The sequence below is a fragment of the Ochotona princeps genome, chromosome 19 (genome assembly GCF_030435755.1).
Source record: "Ochotona princeps isolate mOchPri1 chromosome 19, mOchPri1.hap1, whole genome shotgun sequence".
In the NCBI taxonomy this organism is placed as follows: domain Eukaryota; kingdom Metazoa; phylum Chordata; class Mammalia; order Lagomorpha; family Ochotonidae; genus Ochotona; species Ochotona princeps.
Window position 1 is genome coordinate 36,739,612 of NC_080850.1, and position 18,404 is coordinate 36,758,015.

The following is an 18,404-nucleotide window of genomic DNA, read 5'->3' on the forward strand; positions in this document are numbered from 1 at the left end:
GCTTAAAATTAACATTAGAACTGCACATATAGCAATTCCTAATTTCCTCTTATTAGCCAAACTTCACCCCAAGAAGGATTCCAAACTGTCAACAACACATCTCCTTTGGAAATTTAACAGGTATATATATCCTAAATTTACATGTTAAACCAGACCCGGCCAAATACGAGTTCCTATCACAATAAATGACAAACTATTTTACTCATTTGTTCAAGCAACAAACCGTGGCTTGATGCATTTCTCATACACCGTTAGCTGATCTGCTAGTTCTGCTGTTAAAACGCATCCCAAATCCAAGCATTTCTCACCACTACTACTGCAGAAACCCAGCACCAAAAGCAGGCCCGACTAAAGTCATTCCACAGCTCATTCCCAGCAGGCCCACCCTGAGCAGAAAAGGATGGAAGCTCTCTTGTAACAAACATTTGCCGACAAGATTTCAATATCCACAAAAACAAATGACGACTGCCCCATTCACTGCAGCTAATGTATAACTACTACATTTGCTCTTTGGAGAGGACATGTTAAAAACATGCAAATACTGAGTCGGGTGCAGTGGCCTAGTGGATAAATCCTTGCCTTGCACATGCCAGAATTCCATATGGAAGCCGGCTCATGTCCTGTCTGCTCCACTTCCCATCCAGCTCCCCGCCTGTGGCCTGGGAAAGCAGTCGAGCACGGCCCAAAGCCTTGGGATTCCACACCCATGCAAGAGACCTGGAAGAAGCTCCTGGCTCCGGATCAGCTCTTTTCCGGCTGGCCGTCGCAGCCCCTAGGGAAGTGAACCAGCAGGTAGGGGATCTTCCTCTGTCTCTCCTTCTCTCTGTAAATCTTACTTTCAAATAAAAATAGGTAAATCTTTTAAATAAATAAATAAATAAAGACATAGAAATAATCCTCTGCAGGGCCTTAACAGCTTGGTCCTTCCCAGCAGCCCCTCCCCACTGTGGGCAGCTTCTTTTTTTCTGAAATACAACTTGGAAATTGCCAGCCACACCAAGATACCAACCCACACTCATCCCACCAGGTTTCCTGCAATACTGTTACCATCTTAATCAAGCTGTTGGATCATCACAATTCCCCTTAATTCTCTGCCCTTCTACTGCTTACCACTGGTACACCACCATCTCAGTCAGGCTGATCCACTATTATTTAAAAAAAAAAAAAAAATTTTATTGGAAAATCAGATAGAGAGGAGGAGAGACAAATATCTTCTGTCCACTGGTTCAATCCCCAAGTGGCCACAATGGCTGAGGCTGGGCCAATCAGAAGCTAGGACCCAGGAGCTTGTTCCGGGTCTCCCACATAGGTGCAGGGTCCCAAGGCTGTCCTTGACTGCTGTCCCAGGGGACAAGCAGGGAGCTGGATGAGAACTGCAGCAGCTAGGACATGAACTGGTGTCCACATGGCATCCCAGAGCATGTAAGGTGAAGATTTAGCCACTGGTCTACTGCACTAGGCCTTGCTGATTTTAAAATACAAATCATGTCACATCTTTTCCCCACCCCAAACCTTCCAAGACTCCTATTTAAATCAGAATAGAATTCAATGCATAAGATAATGCAGTCCTTTCCATCTTTTTGACTTAATTCTCTACAACTCTTTCCTTCATCATTTTGTTTCTCCTGCTGATTCCTCAAACACAGCACACGCTCCCTCCTCATAGGATTAACACTGGCATTCAGCATTAACACTGACTGTGAGTCTTTCCCCATATTTTTGGACAACTCACTCACTCTGAATGAGCACATAAAAGGTAACTCTGCTATGCAAAAGAGAGCTTCAAGAATGATGGCAGAGCCCGGTACGGTCGCCTAGCAGCTAAAGTCCTCACGTTGCACATACTGGAACCAGTCTGAGTCCCAGCACCCTGCTTCCCATCCAGCTCCCTGCCTGTGGCCTGGGAAAGCAGTTGAGGATGGCCTAAAGACTTAGGACCCTGCACCCATGTGGGAGACCTGGAGGAAGTTCCTGGCTCCTGGCTTTGGATCAGCTCAACTCCGGCCACTGCAGTCACTTGAGTGAATCAAGAGACAGAAGATCTTCCTCTCTCTCTTTCCTTCTCTCTGTATATCTGACTTTCCAGTTTAAAAATAAATAAATAAATAATGATGGCAGGAAAACAAGCTGGAAGACTCCCATAATAGTTCCAAGCAAAGATGACAGTGGTTTGGACAAGTGACAAAAGCATGAAAAGGACAAATAGTGGATATACCTTTAGAAGGGTAGCTCAGAATTGCTTATGAACTGGAAACAGGCTAGAAGGAACAAATAAATGAAGGCTGGCACACAAGTTTTTTTTTTTTGCCCAGAGCAAATGATTGCATCATGTACTACATTCTAAGAGTTCTGAGGCTGGTAGTACACTTAATGTGGGAAGGATGGCAGCACAGAAAATGAAGTATCTGTTTTGAGCTCAGCATGATGGCTCAATGGCTAAATCCTCACCTTGCAAGCACCAGGATCCCTATGGGTGCCAATCTGTATCTGGGTTGCTCTACTTCCAACTGTCCCTGATTTTTCCCTGGGAAAGCAGTAAAGGACGACTTTTCAAAGCCTTGGAGCTCTGCACGCATGTGCAAGACCCGGAAGAAGCTCCTGGATCCAGATCAGCTCAGTTCCAGCCATTGCAGCTACCTGGGGAGTAACCCAGCAGACGGAAGATTTTTCTGTCTCTCCTTTTCTCCAGAAATCTGATCTGCCTTTGAGATACCTTTTAAATATCCTCCAAAACAGCTAGACACACGTTTTCAGAGCTGAGGAAGGATCAGGAAAACATACACACCTTTGGGAGTCACAAGAACACTACCAGTGCTTAAAATCCTGACTGGAAGAGACCACCCAAGAAGAGGGGAGATAAGAGAACAGAGAGGTGCACAGAGGCCTGCACCTTGCAGCATACCCACAGTTAGAAATGAAGCCAAAATGGAACCAGCAAAAACCAAGATGGTTCCACACGACCTGGAGAAAATCCTGAGACTATGATGTGTTTACAGAACCCACAACGGAAGCATTTTCTTTAAAAAGAAACAACCAGTTACACCAAATCTACTGAGAAATCAATGCAAATTAGAAACTGACCACTCTATCCGGTATCAGTATGATTACCGGTGACCCTCTAAGATCAGTTTAAATGGCAAGAAAAAAAATCCCAACAGAGCAGAATGAGGAGAAAATAAGAGTCAATTCTGCTAAAATTAGAAGATACAGTAATAGCTACATGTGATTTGAAATAAAGGGAGAAGCGGTTTGGTTTTTTGGGAACTTATATTTGAAAGACTGAAAGGACATCTTCCATGCACTGGTTCACTCCCAGATGGCCACAGTGACTGAGGCTGCACGATGCAGAAGCCAAGAGTTTGGAGCACCATCCAGGTCAGCCACGTGCGTGGCAGGAGCCCAAGCACTGGGGCTGTCCTCTGCTGCTTTCCCAGGTACCTTGGTAGGGAACTGGATCAGAAGTGGAGCAGCTGGGACTCGAACTGGCACTGTCATGTACGCTGGAGTCGCCACAACACCTGCCGTAAGGGAGGGTATTTTATTTGAAGACTGGAATTGCCAGAGCATGTTTATACCCCTCTGTAAGAGGGACGAATTGCTGACGCAGAACAAAGAGCCAACATCCTCTCTAACACGAGGGAGCAACGGGAACCAGCCTGCAGTTGGGCTGCTGTTCAGTAAAGAGAGCAACAATTCTCCACTCGGCAGAGAACAATTTGCTCACATATGTAGGGTAGTTTGGTAGTTTTACAACTATAAAATGAAGGGATCTACAATTGATTCCTCTGATTTCTCAATGAAGTACAAGGCAAGATCATTAAGAGTAAACTGTAGGTTTAAGGAAAGAGGAATAAACAATTATTGTAGAAAAGACTCCGAAGTCAGCAACAGTAGTGCCACCTCTAAGAGGAACATTCATAAATACTTTAAATCACAAAGTATTCTTTAGTCACATCAAAGTAGATACTACTGGGGCCATGATAATGGCTCAACTAGTTAATCTTCCACCTCCAAGCACCAGCATCCCACATGGGCACCAGTTCATGTCTTGGCTATTCCACTTCCCATTCAGCTGCTTGCTTGTGGAAAGCAGTGGAGGACGGCCCAAGTCAATGGGATTCTGCACCTCTGTAGGAGACCCAGACGAAGCTCTTGCTTTCGGACCAGGTAGGCTCCAGCTGTTTTGTCCATTTGGGGAGTGAACCAATGGATGGAAGATCTTTCTGTCTCTCCTTTCTCTCTGTAAATATGCTTTTCCAATTAAAGTATTTACAAAAATAAGTAAATCTTAAAAAAAAAAAAAAAAGTGGATGCTACTTAAATGATCAACAGATGAAGTAAACAATTAGCAATTAAACAGGTGTATCTACCTTCCCAGGCCACAAACAGGGAGCTGGATGGGAAGTGGAGCAGCTGGGGCAAGAATCAGCACCCACAGGAGATCCCAGAGCTTGGAAGCGGAGGATTTTAGCCAATGAGCCATCCACACTGCACTTATTTTTAAGATTTATTCATTTTACTTGAGTAGGAAAGTTGGGGGGGCACATGGGCTGCTACTGGTGTAGGAAGATTAGCGAGCTACACCACGGCACCAGCACCTTCATCTGTTTACAGTTTTTCATTGCCAGGTTTTCTGTAATTATTATATCATTTTATAATTATAAAAGTTTTATTTTAAAACATACAAAATTTTACTAGCACCATTACCTTGGGATCATGAACAAACGTATTTCCTTTGGTTCCAGGAGGGAAGTCTCCAGTACAAATATATTTCAGACATTCAATGATAGTCTAAGGGAATAGAAATGGTAGTGTTTAATTATACGAGAACTGCAGGCATGTATCAAAATTACTAAACATTTTGGCAATACGATTATACAAGAAGATAAAACATCATAGTCCTGTAATAAAGATGAAATAAGGTTTTTAAAAGGATTACTGCAAGTTTACAGAAAAGCTACACAAGTATACTTTGGTGCTGTAAAAAGAAGTCCTAAAATAAAATTTTGGTGGAAAAAAAAACAATATTTCCAATTAGGAACCATAAACTTCGCAACAGCAAACAGATAAAGCTTTCTGTGTGTTAAGTCCCATACTACCGTAAGTGACTGAATTCTCACATTAACCACAGGCTACCCTTTCATAAATGAAGCTCCCACGGCTTAGGGTAGCTGGGTCACATGGCTAACAGTGGAGGAGGTAAGGATCGGGGTATTCTAGCATCCCTTCCAGTAGGGTTCAGTGCATAACCAGGATTCAGCAACTTCCCACGTGAACGGAAACCCGACGAGCCTGCTCCAGGCTATCCTGCAACCCCCACACAGGCAGAGGGCTACTGGAGCCCACAGCCGACAGGTGCGGAGGGCAGACCCCAAGCCAGCCGCAGTTTTCCAACCCCCTTCCCCAATGCGCAGGCTTCAATGTCCAGTGAAGAAGCCACTTACTGGTGCTTGGGCAGTCACACAATCTGAGTCTTGCGTTTACTACATTTTGTAACTTTTAAGTGGGATTCCCGAGTGCGGACAAGTGCCAGGAAGGGGGGCGATACACTTTGGCAGCAAAGAAGCCAGGGTACCTGGGAGAGCTGCGAGCTAGCGGAGCCGGAGGTGGGGGGGGGTCCCCGGACAGGTCCGAACGCCCAGGGCCGCTGTGGCTGAAAAAACCACTGCCAGTCAGGGGCTCCTTCCGGGCCCTCCGCGCGCGGAGCCATGGGATGCCTCTCCTCTTCCTACTCCCCGGACACGCCGTCCGGGGGACCCCCAAGGGCGACCCCCTAAACTGCAGATGGCTTTACTCAGGACTTACCGTCTTCCCCGCCCCATTGGGGCCAACCAAAATCGTGAGCGGGGTGAAGAAACTGATAATTTGCTTATCTTTATCCTCTATTCCAAAACTCCGCACGCCCAGAATGCTCATCTTTTCGATGCGGGACATGTTTGCAAACGTCTCTTTAACCTACACAGAGAAAAGCCTCTGGGTCCTCACCCCAGCTTTAACCGGGAAGCCGCAGGAACGCGGTCGAGGCGCGACGCCAGGACCAGCGACCCTCAGCGTCTGGGAGACGCGGCCGGGACGCCGCAGCCGGAGCGGGAGCTGCCGGGCGGGCGGCGGCCTTGGCGGAAGCCCTCCCCGACCCACGCCGGATTCCTTCCGGGCCTGCAGGGGCTAAGGCACGGGCGGAGACCTGGCAGGGGAGCCCGCGGCGGACGAGCACTACAGGCCGAGCGACCCGCGACCGCCACAGCTCGCAGCTTCCCGCGTCGGCTGCGCCGCGGTGACGCAAGCAGCCGTAGCCTACGGTTCGCGCCGGCGCACGCGCGGGGCACGCCGGGAAGTCGGGGCTCGTGCGGCGCGCGCGCAGGGCCGCTCCGCCGGCGGCCAAGTATTGGTGTCAGGTGCGTTTGCAGGTGCCTGCAGGCTTCCCGGTTCCTTCCTGGGGCTGGGTAGCAGGAAGAAACGCAAACTACGGGAACGTCAAGAGTTGTAACACCTGGCGTTTCTCTCGTCACGCTCCCTGTTACACACTGAGGACGTTATTGTAATAAAAGTTTGAGAGTAACGTGTTTCTTGGGAACAACAAGTTAGAGGCGAAGACACAGGAGTCACATTACAAATTCTGCTCCTGCCCTGGCTTCTGATTTTAGCTTCCTGCCACAGCAGACCCTGGAAGGTAACAGAGGTGGCCCAGGTAGCTAGGAGACCAGCATGTGAACCAGTTGGTAGGAACTCTTTCTTTCCCTCTCAGATAAATTGAAAAATGAAAATAATAATTATAAAAATTGAGTGTTCTGGTCTGGAAATAGGAAGACTGTAAATCCACTGAAATCAGCAGCACCACAGGGCAAGGAACAAATTTAAAATAAGGAGAAGGACCCGTGCCTTGGCTCAGTGCGTGAAGCTGATGTCCCACGTGAGCAGCCAGTTGAGTACCTGCTGCTTCGTTTCCAATCCAGCTTCCTCGTAATATGCCTGGAAAGCAGTGGAGGATGGCCCAAAGTTCTTTGGGAGCCGCAAAAAACTCCTTGCTTTGGCCTGGCCCAGCCCCAACCTCTATGGCCATCTGGGGAGTGAATCAATGAATGAAAGGCCTTCCTCTATCGCTCTATGTCTATAACTCTGCCTTTAAATAAAAAAATGAAAAATGAGTAAGGAAAGAAATGACCTGTCTCTAAAGTAGTTGAGAATATTGCTTTCTTGGAAACAAAATTTTTTTTAAAGATTTATCCACTTTATTACAGTCAGATATACAGAGGGGAGGAGAGACAGAGAGGAAGATCTTCCATCAGATGTTTCACTCCGCAAGTGAGCCGCAACGGCTGGTGCACGCCGATCCGAAGCCGGAAACCTGGAACCTCCTCCAGGTCTCCTACGCGGGTGCAGGGTCCCAAGTCCTTGGGCCGTCCTCCACTGCCTTCCCAGGCCACAAGCAGGGAGCTGGATGGGAAGTAGAGCTGCCGGGATTAGAACCGGCGCCCATATGGGATCCCAGGGCGTTCAAGGCAAGGACTTTAGCCACTAGGCCACGCCGCTGTGCCCTGGAAACAAATTTAATGGAAGAATATCACACGTAGGGACCTAAAGGAAAGTTTACAGAAAGTACAAAACTAAAAGTGCAAATTAAAACCAGAACAGGAGCCAGCAGCATAGCTTAGCAAGCTAAGCTTTTGCCCAAGGCACCAGCATCCCATATGGGTGCTGGTTCAAGTCCCAGAAGCTCCACTTCCTATCCAAGTTGGTTTGGTTTCTGTTTTTAGCAAAACTGCGTAGGATATGGCTTTGGATATTCATACTGAGGCTAGAAGAATACAATGTATTATGTCAGTTATTGTTCATTTCTTTATAAGTGGGAGATGATTACATTCTAGGCTTTATTGCCTTCAGGAATACCTGGATTTCCATCCACCCTGATATTAAAGTAGTAAGTAAAATAAGGTATAGATTTACTTTCTTTTTCTTTTTACTATGAAATTCAGTTGCATGCAGTATGTAAGTGGAAATGGAGGCTGGCATTGTGGCACAGCATCCCATCTGGGGACCAGTTTGACTCTCTGCTTCTGATCCAGCTTCCTGCTAATGCGCCTGGGAAACAGGGCACAATGTCCAAAGGTCTTGTGTCCCTGTCACCCGTGGAGGCAACCAGGATGGGCTTCCTGGCTCCTGGATTCAGCGTGGCCCAGTGTCAACCATTGAGACAATCAGGGAAGTGAACCAGCAGCAGGAATATGTCTCCTTCTCCTCTCTTTGTGCTCTGTCTTTCAAATAGATCAATAGTATATTTGGGAAAAAATGGAGAATACATAGAGAAATTTGCAGATAGAACCAGATGTTATGAAAAGAATGACTATTCATTTGTTTGTGTAGATGTGTTACTATTTTGTTATGGATGAAAGTATTTTTGAGATGTATATGGAAGAATTCGTGATACAGTGTCATACTCTATATTTTTAAAATAAAATTTTTAAAAGAAACAACAGACTGATAATAAAACTAAGATAATAGATGATAGGTGTAGGATTGGAATGAAAGATTTGCAATCAAATAATGAATTGCTAACATAAACAGAGCATTAAAAGAAGTCTCTACTTGGTAAGCTAACTAGTTCTAAAAAATGTCGATTAAAAGATTTCTTTAGATTTAACAGAATTCCCCAGAGAGGTTTCTCATGTATCCATTCTTTTCTCCTATATTTCTTTTACTAGCATATCCCACTCATTACTGTGGTAGTTTTTACAATTGATGAAACCAATATTGACACACAAATAAGATGCATACATGACATTAGAAAAATAAATAAATAAATAAATAAATAAATAAAAGTGTTTTGTTTCATCTGTACCAAAAAAATCAAATTAAAAATAAAACTATTCACACTGGCATTGTGGTGCAATGAATTAAGGTGCCACCTGCAGTACTAGCATCATATATGGGTGCCAGTTCAAGTTCTGACCCAGCTCCCTGCTAATGTGCCTGGGAACGCAGCAGAAGATGCTCCAAGTATTTGGGCCCCTGCACCCACCTAGGAACCCCAAATGGAGTTGGCTTGGCCCAGCTCTGGCTTTAGAAGCTACCTGGGGAATGTACCGACAGGTGGAAATTTTCTCTTACCCTCTCTCATGTTCTCTACCTTTCGAATGAATGAAAACAAAAAAAAAAAATTTAAAGATAACATTTTCAAAAACTTCCACAAGAGGTTTCTAGAAGCATTTAAAATTAGGGGTCAGTGTGGTGGCACAGTACATTAATCTTCCACATGTGGCACTGGCATCCCATATAAGCACTAGCTCATGTCACAGCTCTCCACTTTTGATCTGCTCTCTGCTGACATCCTGGGAAAGCACAGGAGGAAGGTCAAAGTACTTAGGCCCCTGTGACCAAGAATACCCAGGAGCTCCTGGCTCCCACCTTCAGACAGGCCCAGCTCTGGCCATGGCAGCCCTTTGGGAAATAAATCAGAGGATGGAAGATTCTCTCTCTCTGTCTCTCTCTTTCTCTCTCTAACTCTGACCTTCAAGTCAAATAAATAATTCTTTTTTTTTTAAGATTTATTTATTTATTTTATGTTATTACAACGTCAGATATACAGAGAGGAGGAGAGACAGAGAGGAAGATCCTCCGTTTGATGATTCACTCCCCAAGTGACTGCAACGGCCGGTGCACGCCGATCCGAAGCCAGAAACCTGGAACCTCCTCCGGGTCTCCCACGCGGGTGCAGGGTCCCAAAGCTTTGGGCCGTCCTCAACTGCTTTCCCAGGCCACAAGCAGGGAGCTGGATGGGAGGTGGAGCTGCCGGGATTAGAACCGGCGCCCATATGGGATCCCAGGGCGTTCAAGGCAAGGACTTTAGCCGCTAGGCCACGCCGCCGGACCCCAAATAAATAATTCTTAAAAAAAAAAAAAATCAGGGGCCTTGCACAACGGCTAAACCTTTGCTTTATGAGCATGGGATCCCATATGAATGCCGTTTCATGTCCTGGCTGTTCCATTTCCCATCCAGCTTCCTGTTTATGGCTTGGGAAAGTAGTTGAGGACGGCCCAAGTCCTGGAGACCCTGCACCTGCACGGGAGACCTGAAGGAAACTCCTGTCTCCTGGCTTCTGATGAGCTCGGCTCCAGCTGTTGCAGCTATTCGGGGAATGAACCAGTGGATGAAAAATCTTTCCATCTGTCTCTCCTGTCTGTAAATCTGCCTTTCAAATAAAAATAAATAAATTTTTAAATAATGAAAACTGCTAGAACCAATCTCAAAATGAAGTTAGCTGTGGTATATCAGTTTCACCTACTAGCACTAAGTAACAGTCAGTGTACATAGAAAACTGTATAAAAGTGTTAAATAGAAATATTAATAACCAAAGAAGCTAAATACCACTGCAGTGATTCGATGCATCTATAAAATTGCCAACCCATTGTGAAGACTTCCAGATGTTATCAAACCAATAGTTGCCATGACAAGAAGAAGAAATTCAGTGTGTTTTTTTTTTTATCATTTTCTTTCTTTAATAACCAACTATATTAAAGATATGCTTGAGGATGAAGAAGATAGAGGTTAGAATACTCATGGAAAGAAAGAGATGCTATCGGGTCACATGTAGTCAGCTTGAAAAATTCGGTGTATTATTCTCCATTGATTGATTAGAATCATTTCATGGAAAAGTTATTTGACCTTATTACCCAGTTAGTAAAAACCACAGCTATCAGTTTTTAGAAACATGTTGTCAGTTATAAGTCACTAGCAGAGATAAAGGTTAGGGTGAAAGGATGGATGTTACCCATCAAGATAATCTTTTTTAACATTACTCTCAAAGTCTTTGTCCTAAGTTACATGACTACCAATGATTCTTTAAAATCCAGAATGCTGACTTCAAATTTCTTTCTTTTCCCCTTAAGATAATGTGGGGGTTTTGAGGGGATTGGGAGGGTGTATAGCTTAGGCCCTTGCTCTATCTTTTCCTCCAGGAGTCCTGGCAAACCTCTTTGCATTATGTTAGGTCCCAACTCCAGGAAACAGACTTGAGTTTGCACCACATTCATGTTAACTTATTCAAAGAATTCAACCAGGTGCTTGCTTCAGCTATTTATTCAAAGGACACCTATTGAGTGCCTAAAATAGGATAGTCTTTGGGGTTGAGGGGTCAGGCAAACTCCAAGTCCATTCTCAAGGAACTCAGTCCAGTGATGAAGTAAAAAGGTCCCAGGTGCCTGGCATTCCTACGCACATGAGAGAGTGAGGATTTAATAATTACAGTAAATATAGTCATTAACTATTCAGGTTGCAGTGTAGTGAGCAATCTTCAAACAGTAAATGGAGGATCCAGCATGATGGTTCAATTGGTTAATGCTCCCCTTCTAAGTGTCGACATCCTATATGAGCTCTGGTTCTAATCCCGGCTGCTCTACTTCCCATCCAGCTCCCTGCTTATGGCCTGGGAAAGCAGTCAAGGATGGCCCAAAGCCTCGGGACCCTGCACCCGCATGGGAGATCTGGAGGACGCTACTGACTTCTGGTTCCTGGTTTCGGATTAGCTCAGCTCTGGCTGTTGTGGCCACTTGGAGAGTGAATGGAAGAGCTTTCTCTCTGCCTGTCTTTCTAATAAAGATAAAATAAAAAGTAAATGGAAAAATGTGTTATTAAAAAAAGGAGCCAGGCCCGGCGCGATAGTGTAATGATTAAGGTCCTTGCCTTGAATGCGCCGGGATCCCATATGGGCGCCAGTTCTAATCCCAGCAGCTCCACTTCCCATCCAGCTCCCTGCTTGTGGCCTGGGAAGGCAGTCAAGGCCGGCCCAAAGCCTTGGGACCCTACACTCACGTGGAAGACCTGGAAAGAAGTTCCTGGCTCCTGGCTTCGGATCGGCACAGCACCAGCCGTTGCAGTCACTTGGGGAGTGAATCATCAGACAGAAGATCTTCCTCTCTGTCTCTCCTCCTTTCTGTACGTCTACCTTTCCAGTAAAATAAATAAATCTTTAAAAAAAAAAAAAAAAGAGCCATGTACTGATTTCAAAAATTTTGCGCCAAAATAAAATGGTCTTCTAGTCCCACTTCCATGAACTTTTTGACATGTCCTTACATATTTTTAATGATGTTCCAAAGCAATTTTTGATTTACACAGAAGCTGGTCCCCTGCACTACTGTTATCACTACTGGGGTATATTCATTACAAGCAAGAAATCAAGAACATCATTAAACTTGACCGTTTTTTCCTGTCTCTTTAGTTTTACCGGCCTCACTTTGTTCTGGCCTCTTATGGGATACCACATTTCTTTCAGTTACCACATCTCTTACACTCAAGTTCTTCAGACCTTGCAGGTTTTTGATAGCTGCTGGGGTTTGCATTTGTTTAGCATGCATTCCTTAAGGGTTTGTGTGCAGGAATCTCAGTCCCTAGTGTGGCGACCCAGGAGCTGCTGGGGCCTTTAAGCCAGGCGCAAGGGGGTGAGGTCACCAGGCACATCACCCTCAGAGGAGACGAATGTGATCCTCTTAGGATCTGAGCTAGTTCCTGCAAGAACGACTTGCTATAGACGTCCAAGAGCAGCCCCTTCTTGACCTCTGGCTTCCTGTCTCCCGCCATGTTCTTACCCGTCTGGCACACATACTCACAATACACCATCCACCATGCTGTGACATTGCCAGAAAGTTGGCACCATGCTCTTTTGGCCTTTCAAAACCCTGAGCTAATAAACTTCATTCTTAGATAAAGCACCCAGCCTCAAGTATTTCATTCTGGTCATGGAAAATGGACTGATGTGATGGCTTTAAGATGTTCTGGGTCACCTGTTCTGTCCTTAAGTATGGATATGTTTCGTGTTCTTATTGCGCTTAGATAGAGATTGTAGGCTTTGGAGAGGAAGACCATGGAGACAGTGTGTCATATTTATCACATTGAAGGTGCATGCTATTACCACGACTTGTCACTGTCAGGGCTAATGTGGCCTGGCTGAAGTGTTTATCTGATTTCTCCACTGCCAAGCTGCTGGCTCTTCTTCCCTTGTTGTGTAGCATTCCCTTTAAAATGAACTCATTCTATGCACTTATCTCCATTCCTCATAGTGAAGTATCAGCCTGAATTATTGAGACATTCTGTACCTGAGACAAGTTACTGACTTTTGTTTAAAATTTTGCCTTCATAGAACTCTTTCAAAGATATTGTTTCCTGACTACATCAAACTAAAAAGCTTCTGTTCAGCAAAGGAAACAATTAACAAAGTGAAGAAGCAACCAACAGAATGGGAGAAAATTTTTGCACACTGCATAAGTGATAGGGTACTAATATCCAGGATTTACAAAGAGCTTCAGAAACCCAGGGACAGAACAAACAAACAAACAAACAAACAAAAAACAACAACCCTGTAATAAAATGGGCAAAGGAAATGAACAGACATTTTTCAAAAGAACAGATTCAAATGGCTAACAGACATATGAAAAGATGCTCAGGCTCCCTAGCCATCAGAGAGATACGAATGAAAACCACGTTGAGGTACCACCTAACTCCAGTGAGACTGGCCTACACTCAGAACTCAAGTAACAACACCTGCTGGCGTGGATGTGGGGAGAAAGGCACCCTCCTTCACTGCTGGTGGGAGTGTAGGCTAGTACAACCACTGTGGAAATCAGTATGGAGAGTGCCTGCCATATGACCCAGCTATCCTGCTTCTAGGAGTATACCCAATAGAAGTGAAATCTGCATATGAGAGGGGGATCTGCAATCCTATATTTGCAGCAGCACAATCCACAATAACAAAGACATGGAAACAATCCAGATGTGCATCCAAAGAAGAGTGGTTAAAGAAACTGTGGTACATCTACTCCATGGAATATTATTCAGCTATTAAGAAGAATGAAATTATACTATTTACAACTGGGTGGTCCCAACTAGAGACCACTATGCTCAGTGAAATGAGTCAATCACAAAAGAACAAATACCATATGTTCTCTCTTATATAAGCAAACCAGCAGAGAAAGTGTAACTTCAATAATCCGATCCATACTACTTTTTGTTTATTTGGCTATATCCCATGTGCTTTTATGTTTTTTATTTCAGTTTTGTTATTCCAAATAATTTCTTTTCTCTTGTCTAATTCATCACTGGCTCATGGATTACACAACAGTGGAATATCAATTTAACTTGGAAGAGGAAAGAAGGAAATTTTGACCTGCTATGCCATCTAGATGAACTTAAACGACAGACATTATTATGCAAAATGAATTAAGCCAGTCATAAAAAGATGGTTGTTGTGTGATTATGTGCCGTATGGCATTGTGAGAAAGACTGAAAGTACTGTGCATTGCTTTGTAATCACAGAATTTCAGTTTTGGGACACAAATAGTTCTGAAAAGGTATTGAATTACATTATGACTATACTTAACACTGCCAATTGTTCAAGTAAAGTTGGTAGACATTGGCATATGTATTTCAGCAACACTTTTAAAATGTCAAGCACTAATTTCGGTAGGAATTTTTGTAATCAGATCTTCGATAGGAACCCACAGTTATGCTGTAAACCAGAGTTTGCACGCTACTTGGGCCCGGCGGCATGGCCTATCGGCTAAAGTCCTCGCCTTGAACGCCCTAGGATCCCATATGGGCGCCGGTTCTAATCCTGGCAGCTCCACTTCCCATCCAGCTCCCTGCTTGTGGCCTGGGAAAGCAGTTGAGGACGGCCCAAGGTCTTGGGACCCTGCACCCGAGGAGGTTCCAGGTTCCCAGCTTCGGATTTGCGCAGCACTGGCCGTTGTGGCTCACTTGGGGAGTAACATCGGATGGAAGATCTTCCTCTCTCTCTCTCCTCTCTCTGTATATCTGACTTTGTAATAAAATAAATAAATCTTTAAAAAAAAAAAAAAGTCACGCTACTCAGTCATCAACATTAAAACACTGGGAGAGTATACACAGCGAGCAGGATTTCAGCCAGCTCTGAAAGACGGGGTGATCCAGCAGTGCAAGTCCAATGCATCCCCTGGCGAAGCTCAGGGGAGCAGCACAGTACCTGCTGCACGCTGTAGTGTAGCGGTGAACAGTGCTGTCCTTTGCAGAGCCAACAGCATCACTGTCCTAAGAACAATAAGTGGTATGAGTCTTTGCTTGTTTTCTGAAGGCTGGTACCGTACAACCTCAATACACCACCACTTGGGGGACCTGGGAAAACCCGAGGCAGGCACAAACACCCAGAACTTGGCCAGCTGAAGGTGATAGAACAATCAGCGGTTGGAGGATTCCTTGGAAGCCTCTCTGGAAGCCCACACTTGCTTGGCGCAGCCCAAAGGTGTCAAAAGGAGCCAGAAGGAACCCTTTCTCAGCCTTTGGGGAGTGCAGCCTTGGCTGGGAGAGAGCATCTTGCTATAGGCCCCTTGGTCCAGGCCCCTGGTGATCTCTACCTCGCTCCTAATGCAGTTGCTGAAGTGAAGGCAGCCAATAATGATTCACATACCTGGGTCCCTGCCACTTATGTGGGAAACCGGTCGGCCAGTATTGTGACCAGTGGGAAGATGGAAGCAGATGGCCTCTGCTTTCTTCAATCACTCTTCTCACCAGGATTTCAAAGTTATTGTAAGGTGTTTTTTTTTAAATTATTATTATTATTATTATTTGAAAGGGAGATTTACAGAGAAGAGGAACAGAGAGAAAGATCCTCCACCTTCTGTTTCACTCCCCAAATGGCCACAACGGCTGGAGATGAGCCAATTCAAAGTCTGCTCCAGATGTCCTACATGGAAGTCTTTGGGTCATCTGCTGTTTTTCGCAGGCCACAAGTAGGGAGCTGGTTCAGAAATGGAGCAACCAGGACAGGAACAGGTGCCCATACGGGATCCTGGTGCTGGCCCCCAAATTTTTTTTAAGACAGGTCAATCGTACCACCACAGTGGCAGAATTTACTCAACCTAAGGGAACATTCCCAATATTTATGGATTTTAGCCTAAAACCCTGTTTAATGTTTCACACTCGACTTTTCCTTCTTACGCACATCCTTTAAGAGGAAATTCAACCTTCTGATGCTTATCAAGGCAAACGCAGCAACTCATAGATTTTCTCTTACGATAGAAAATGGTTTTAAAGGAGGCGATGAAGTAGGATTTTTTTGTTTGTATTAAAACATTAAAGCAAAATTATTCTTGGAGGTTGTAAACCATTGGAAAACATTAGTTTCACTGAAATGTTATTAACATCTTCTATCTGATTGCTAGAAATTATTCATTTCCTCAAAGACAGACAATAAATTGGTAGAGGATACAATCTTGTATGATACACTTTCTTTGTCGAAGGCAAACACTGCACAGTTCTGAGCAATGAGAAGTCCTGTGTGCTGGATCCTGCTGGCCCTTGGAGCTGTCTGTGTTGGCGCCATGACCTTGGAGATCCCCATGAATATGCTGGTGAGAGAGACCTTGTCCTTGCTCTCCACACATCAGATGCTGCTGACAGGCAACGAGGTAATCTTCTTAAAACATTTCTATAATCTTTAAAATGCATAAATAACTTTCATAGTGGTCCACTGACTCTGCCTGGAGATACATCACAGACAGTGACATTGTGAGTATGCTGTAATGCAGAGAGAACAGCTCGCAAGCGTTACACTCCAAGTTACGCGTGCTCTGCAAATGACTGTATTTTCTTTCCTTTTCAGACCCTAATGATTCCTGTTCCTGCCCATAAAAATGTAAGTTATAGTAGTTCATATTCTAAATCCTAAACTGCTATCATCACAACCATTTGATTTTCTTTATTTTGATTTCATGCGTGCAGATGTGAATGTAAGTGCTTGCATCTATCTGAGGAATGGCATTTAAGCAATTAGACTCCCAAAACACTTGTCAGTTCTCCAGCCCATGGAGTCTTGTGTCAGGGGGTCTCTTCCTGAGAATTCCACACTGAGGGACAGGCACCTGCCTTCCTCAGGCTGACACCTTTCTGAAAGTGCTATTAACGTAGGGTTACATTCCAGAATCATGATAAGCACACATTAAGATACACAGTACATGCCTGTGTTCATGATTTCTACATCTTTAATGATTGTGACTTTGCAGTTGGTATTATGCATGTTTGAATTGGGTCACAGTCATGCTAAAACATAAAATACATGCTTTCATTTGTCTAGTGGAATAAAATTGCCAGCTAGAACTGTCTAAGAAAACACTGGGGTGAGTTCACTCAGAAATGCAGTTGCATTATACTTGCTGAACACTTGACTTCTGCCTAAATCATGACTTAGCATCATTTGTTGCACCCCTCAGCATGAAAATTCATCAACCTTCTGAAAATTGTATCTTAGTATAAGGTAATTGCCACCCGGCAAAGGAACCTTTATAGCACTCCTTGGATAGAGAAACTTTAAACTCACACACAAACAAAATCAAATAAAGCCTCACTTTTTGGATTAAATTTCTCCCTACATTTTTAAGAGGAAAAAATTGTAGAAAACAGAAGTAAAAAATAAGTTTATTTTGGTGCAAAAAAAAAATCTTGTAAATCCATGCATAAACAGAATCTTCCAAAAATTTAAATGCATATTATAAAAAACTAATGAATTTCAAAGGGCTTTTTTCCACCAGCATAAATCTATCCTTTAATTCTCTTTTCTCTAAAGCTTTGTTTGGACCCTTGTGTGCGTTCATTGTGTGCCACACGGTGTTTTGTAATGTGTGTGTTTTGGGCATGTCGGAAGTGCTGAACTATCATTTCCTCATTTTAATTGTTTCCCTTTGAAAACCCTCTTCCTTCAGCATCACCTGTGCATCGAGGAAACCTTCCAGGCCATCGACACGCTGAAGAATCAGACTGTGCAGGGCGAGGCCGTGGACAAACTATTCCAAAACTTGCATCAAATAAAAAAAATCATCGACCAACAAAAAGTAAGTTGCAGACACTCGGCAGCAGCTACGCTGGTCTGGCTGTGGTGGGACAGTTTCCAACGAGACTGACTGTCTGTTCTTTCCACAGAAGAAGTGTGGCGAAGAGAGACGGCGGGTGAAGCAATTCCTAGACCACCTGCGGGAGTTTCTTGGCGTGATAAACACGGAATGGATGACAGAAAGTTGAGATTACACTGGCTTAGTATAGCCAAAGCTTTTGGAGGGGCAGAAGGGCATTTTGTTGTAACAAGAGCCAGTCAAGGGTGGGGCCTTACTTCTCAGTGTCATTAAGCTTCATAGGCAAATTGAATGTTTTCAACACAGTGCTACCCTGTCAAAAAAAAGCAGGAAGCATGCTCTGAGATAGATAGTGGCATTTTTGTGGAAAATAAGAAATTGGAAGAACTAACTATGGTGCAAAAAAAAGAGAGAGAGAGAGAGAGACAAAGAGACCAAGAGAGAGAAATCTGTGTACAGTGGTTTTTTTAATCCACATATACACGGACTTTTTTTTTTGGCACCAAAATATACTTTTTCCACAAATTTGAAGTACTCTC

At 44.2% G+C, this 18,404-nt stretch overlaps 2 protein-coding genes across 6 annotated transcripts in view; one reads left to right on the forward strand and one right to left on the reverse strand.

The window, feature by feature from the left end:
• RAD50 (RAD50 double strand break repair protein) overlaps positions 1–18,404 on the reverse strand; it is an 82,514-nt gene that overhangs the window by 47,997 nt on the left and 16,113 nt on the right. For 2 of the 5 annotated variants that reach the window (XR_009247164.1, XM_058677478.1), the window contains exons 1-2: positions 5,806–6,292; positions 4,708–4,791 (exon numbers count right to left, since the gene is read on the reverse strand). The exons of 1 other annotated variant lie outside the window; for it this stretch is intronic. Coding sequence is in view for 3 of the 4 variants with exons in the window: in XM_058677478.1 (XP_058533461.1) it covers positions 4,708–4,791; positions 5,806–5,934 (213 nt within the window). In the remaining variant the exon portion in view is untranslated. Of the gene's footprint in view, positions 1–4,707; positions 4,792–5,805; positions 6,293–18,404 lie in introns of those variants that run through there. 2 more of the 5 variants (XM_058677477.1, XM_058677476.1) reach the window with 2 other exon arrangements.
• IL5 (interleukin 5) lies at positions 16,285–18,240 on the forward strand. Its single transcript, XM_004586617.4, has 4 exons — positions 16,285–16,428; positions 16,623–16,655; positions 17,719–17,847; positions 17,936–18,240. Exons 1-4 carry the CDS (start codon positions 16,285–16,287, stop codon positions 18,032–18,034), a joined length of 405 nt encoding a protein of 134 aa, XP_004586674.4. The 3' UTR covers positions 18,035–18,240.

Bases quoted from the DNA above. Each gene is read 5' to 3' on its own strand.
- IL5 (XM_004586617.4), top strand. From the start codon at position 16,285: ATGAGAAGTCCTGTGTGCTGGATCCTGCTGGCCCTTGGAGCTGTCTGT. The intron at 16,429-16,622 runs GTAATCTTCTTA...TTTCCTTTTCAG, and splicing joins TGCTGCTGACAGGCAACGAG to ACCCTAATGATTCCTGTTCC. The intron at 16,656-17,718 runs GTAAGTTATAGT...CTCTTCCTTCAG, and splicing joins CTGTTCCTGCCCATAAAAAT to CATCACCTGTGCATCGAGGA.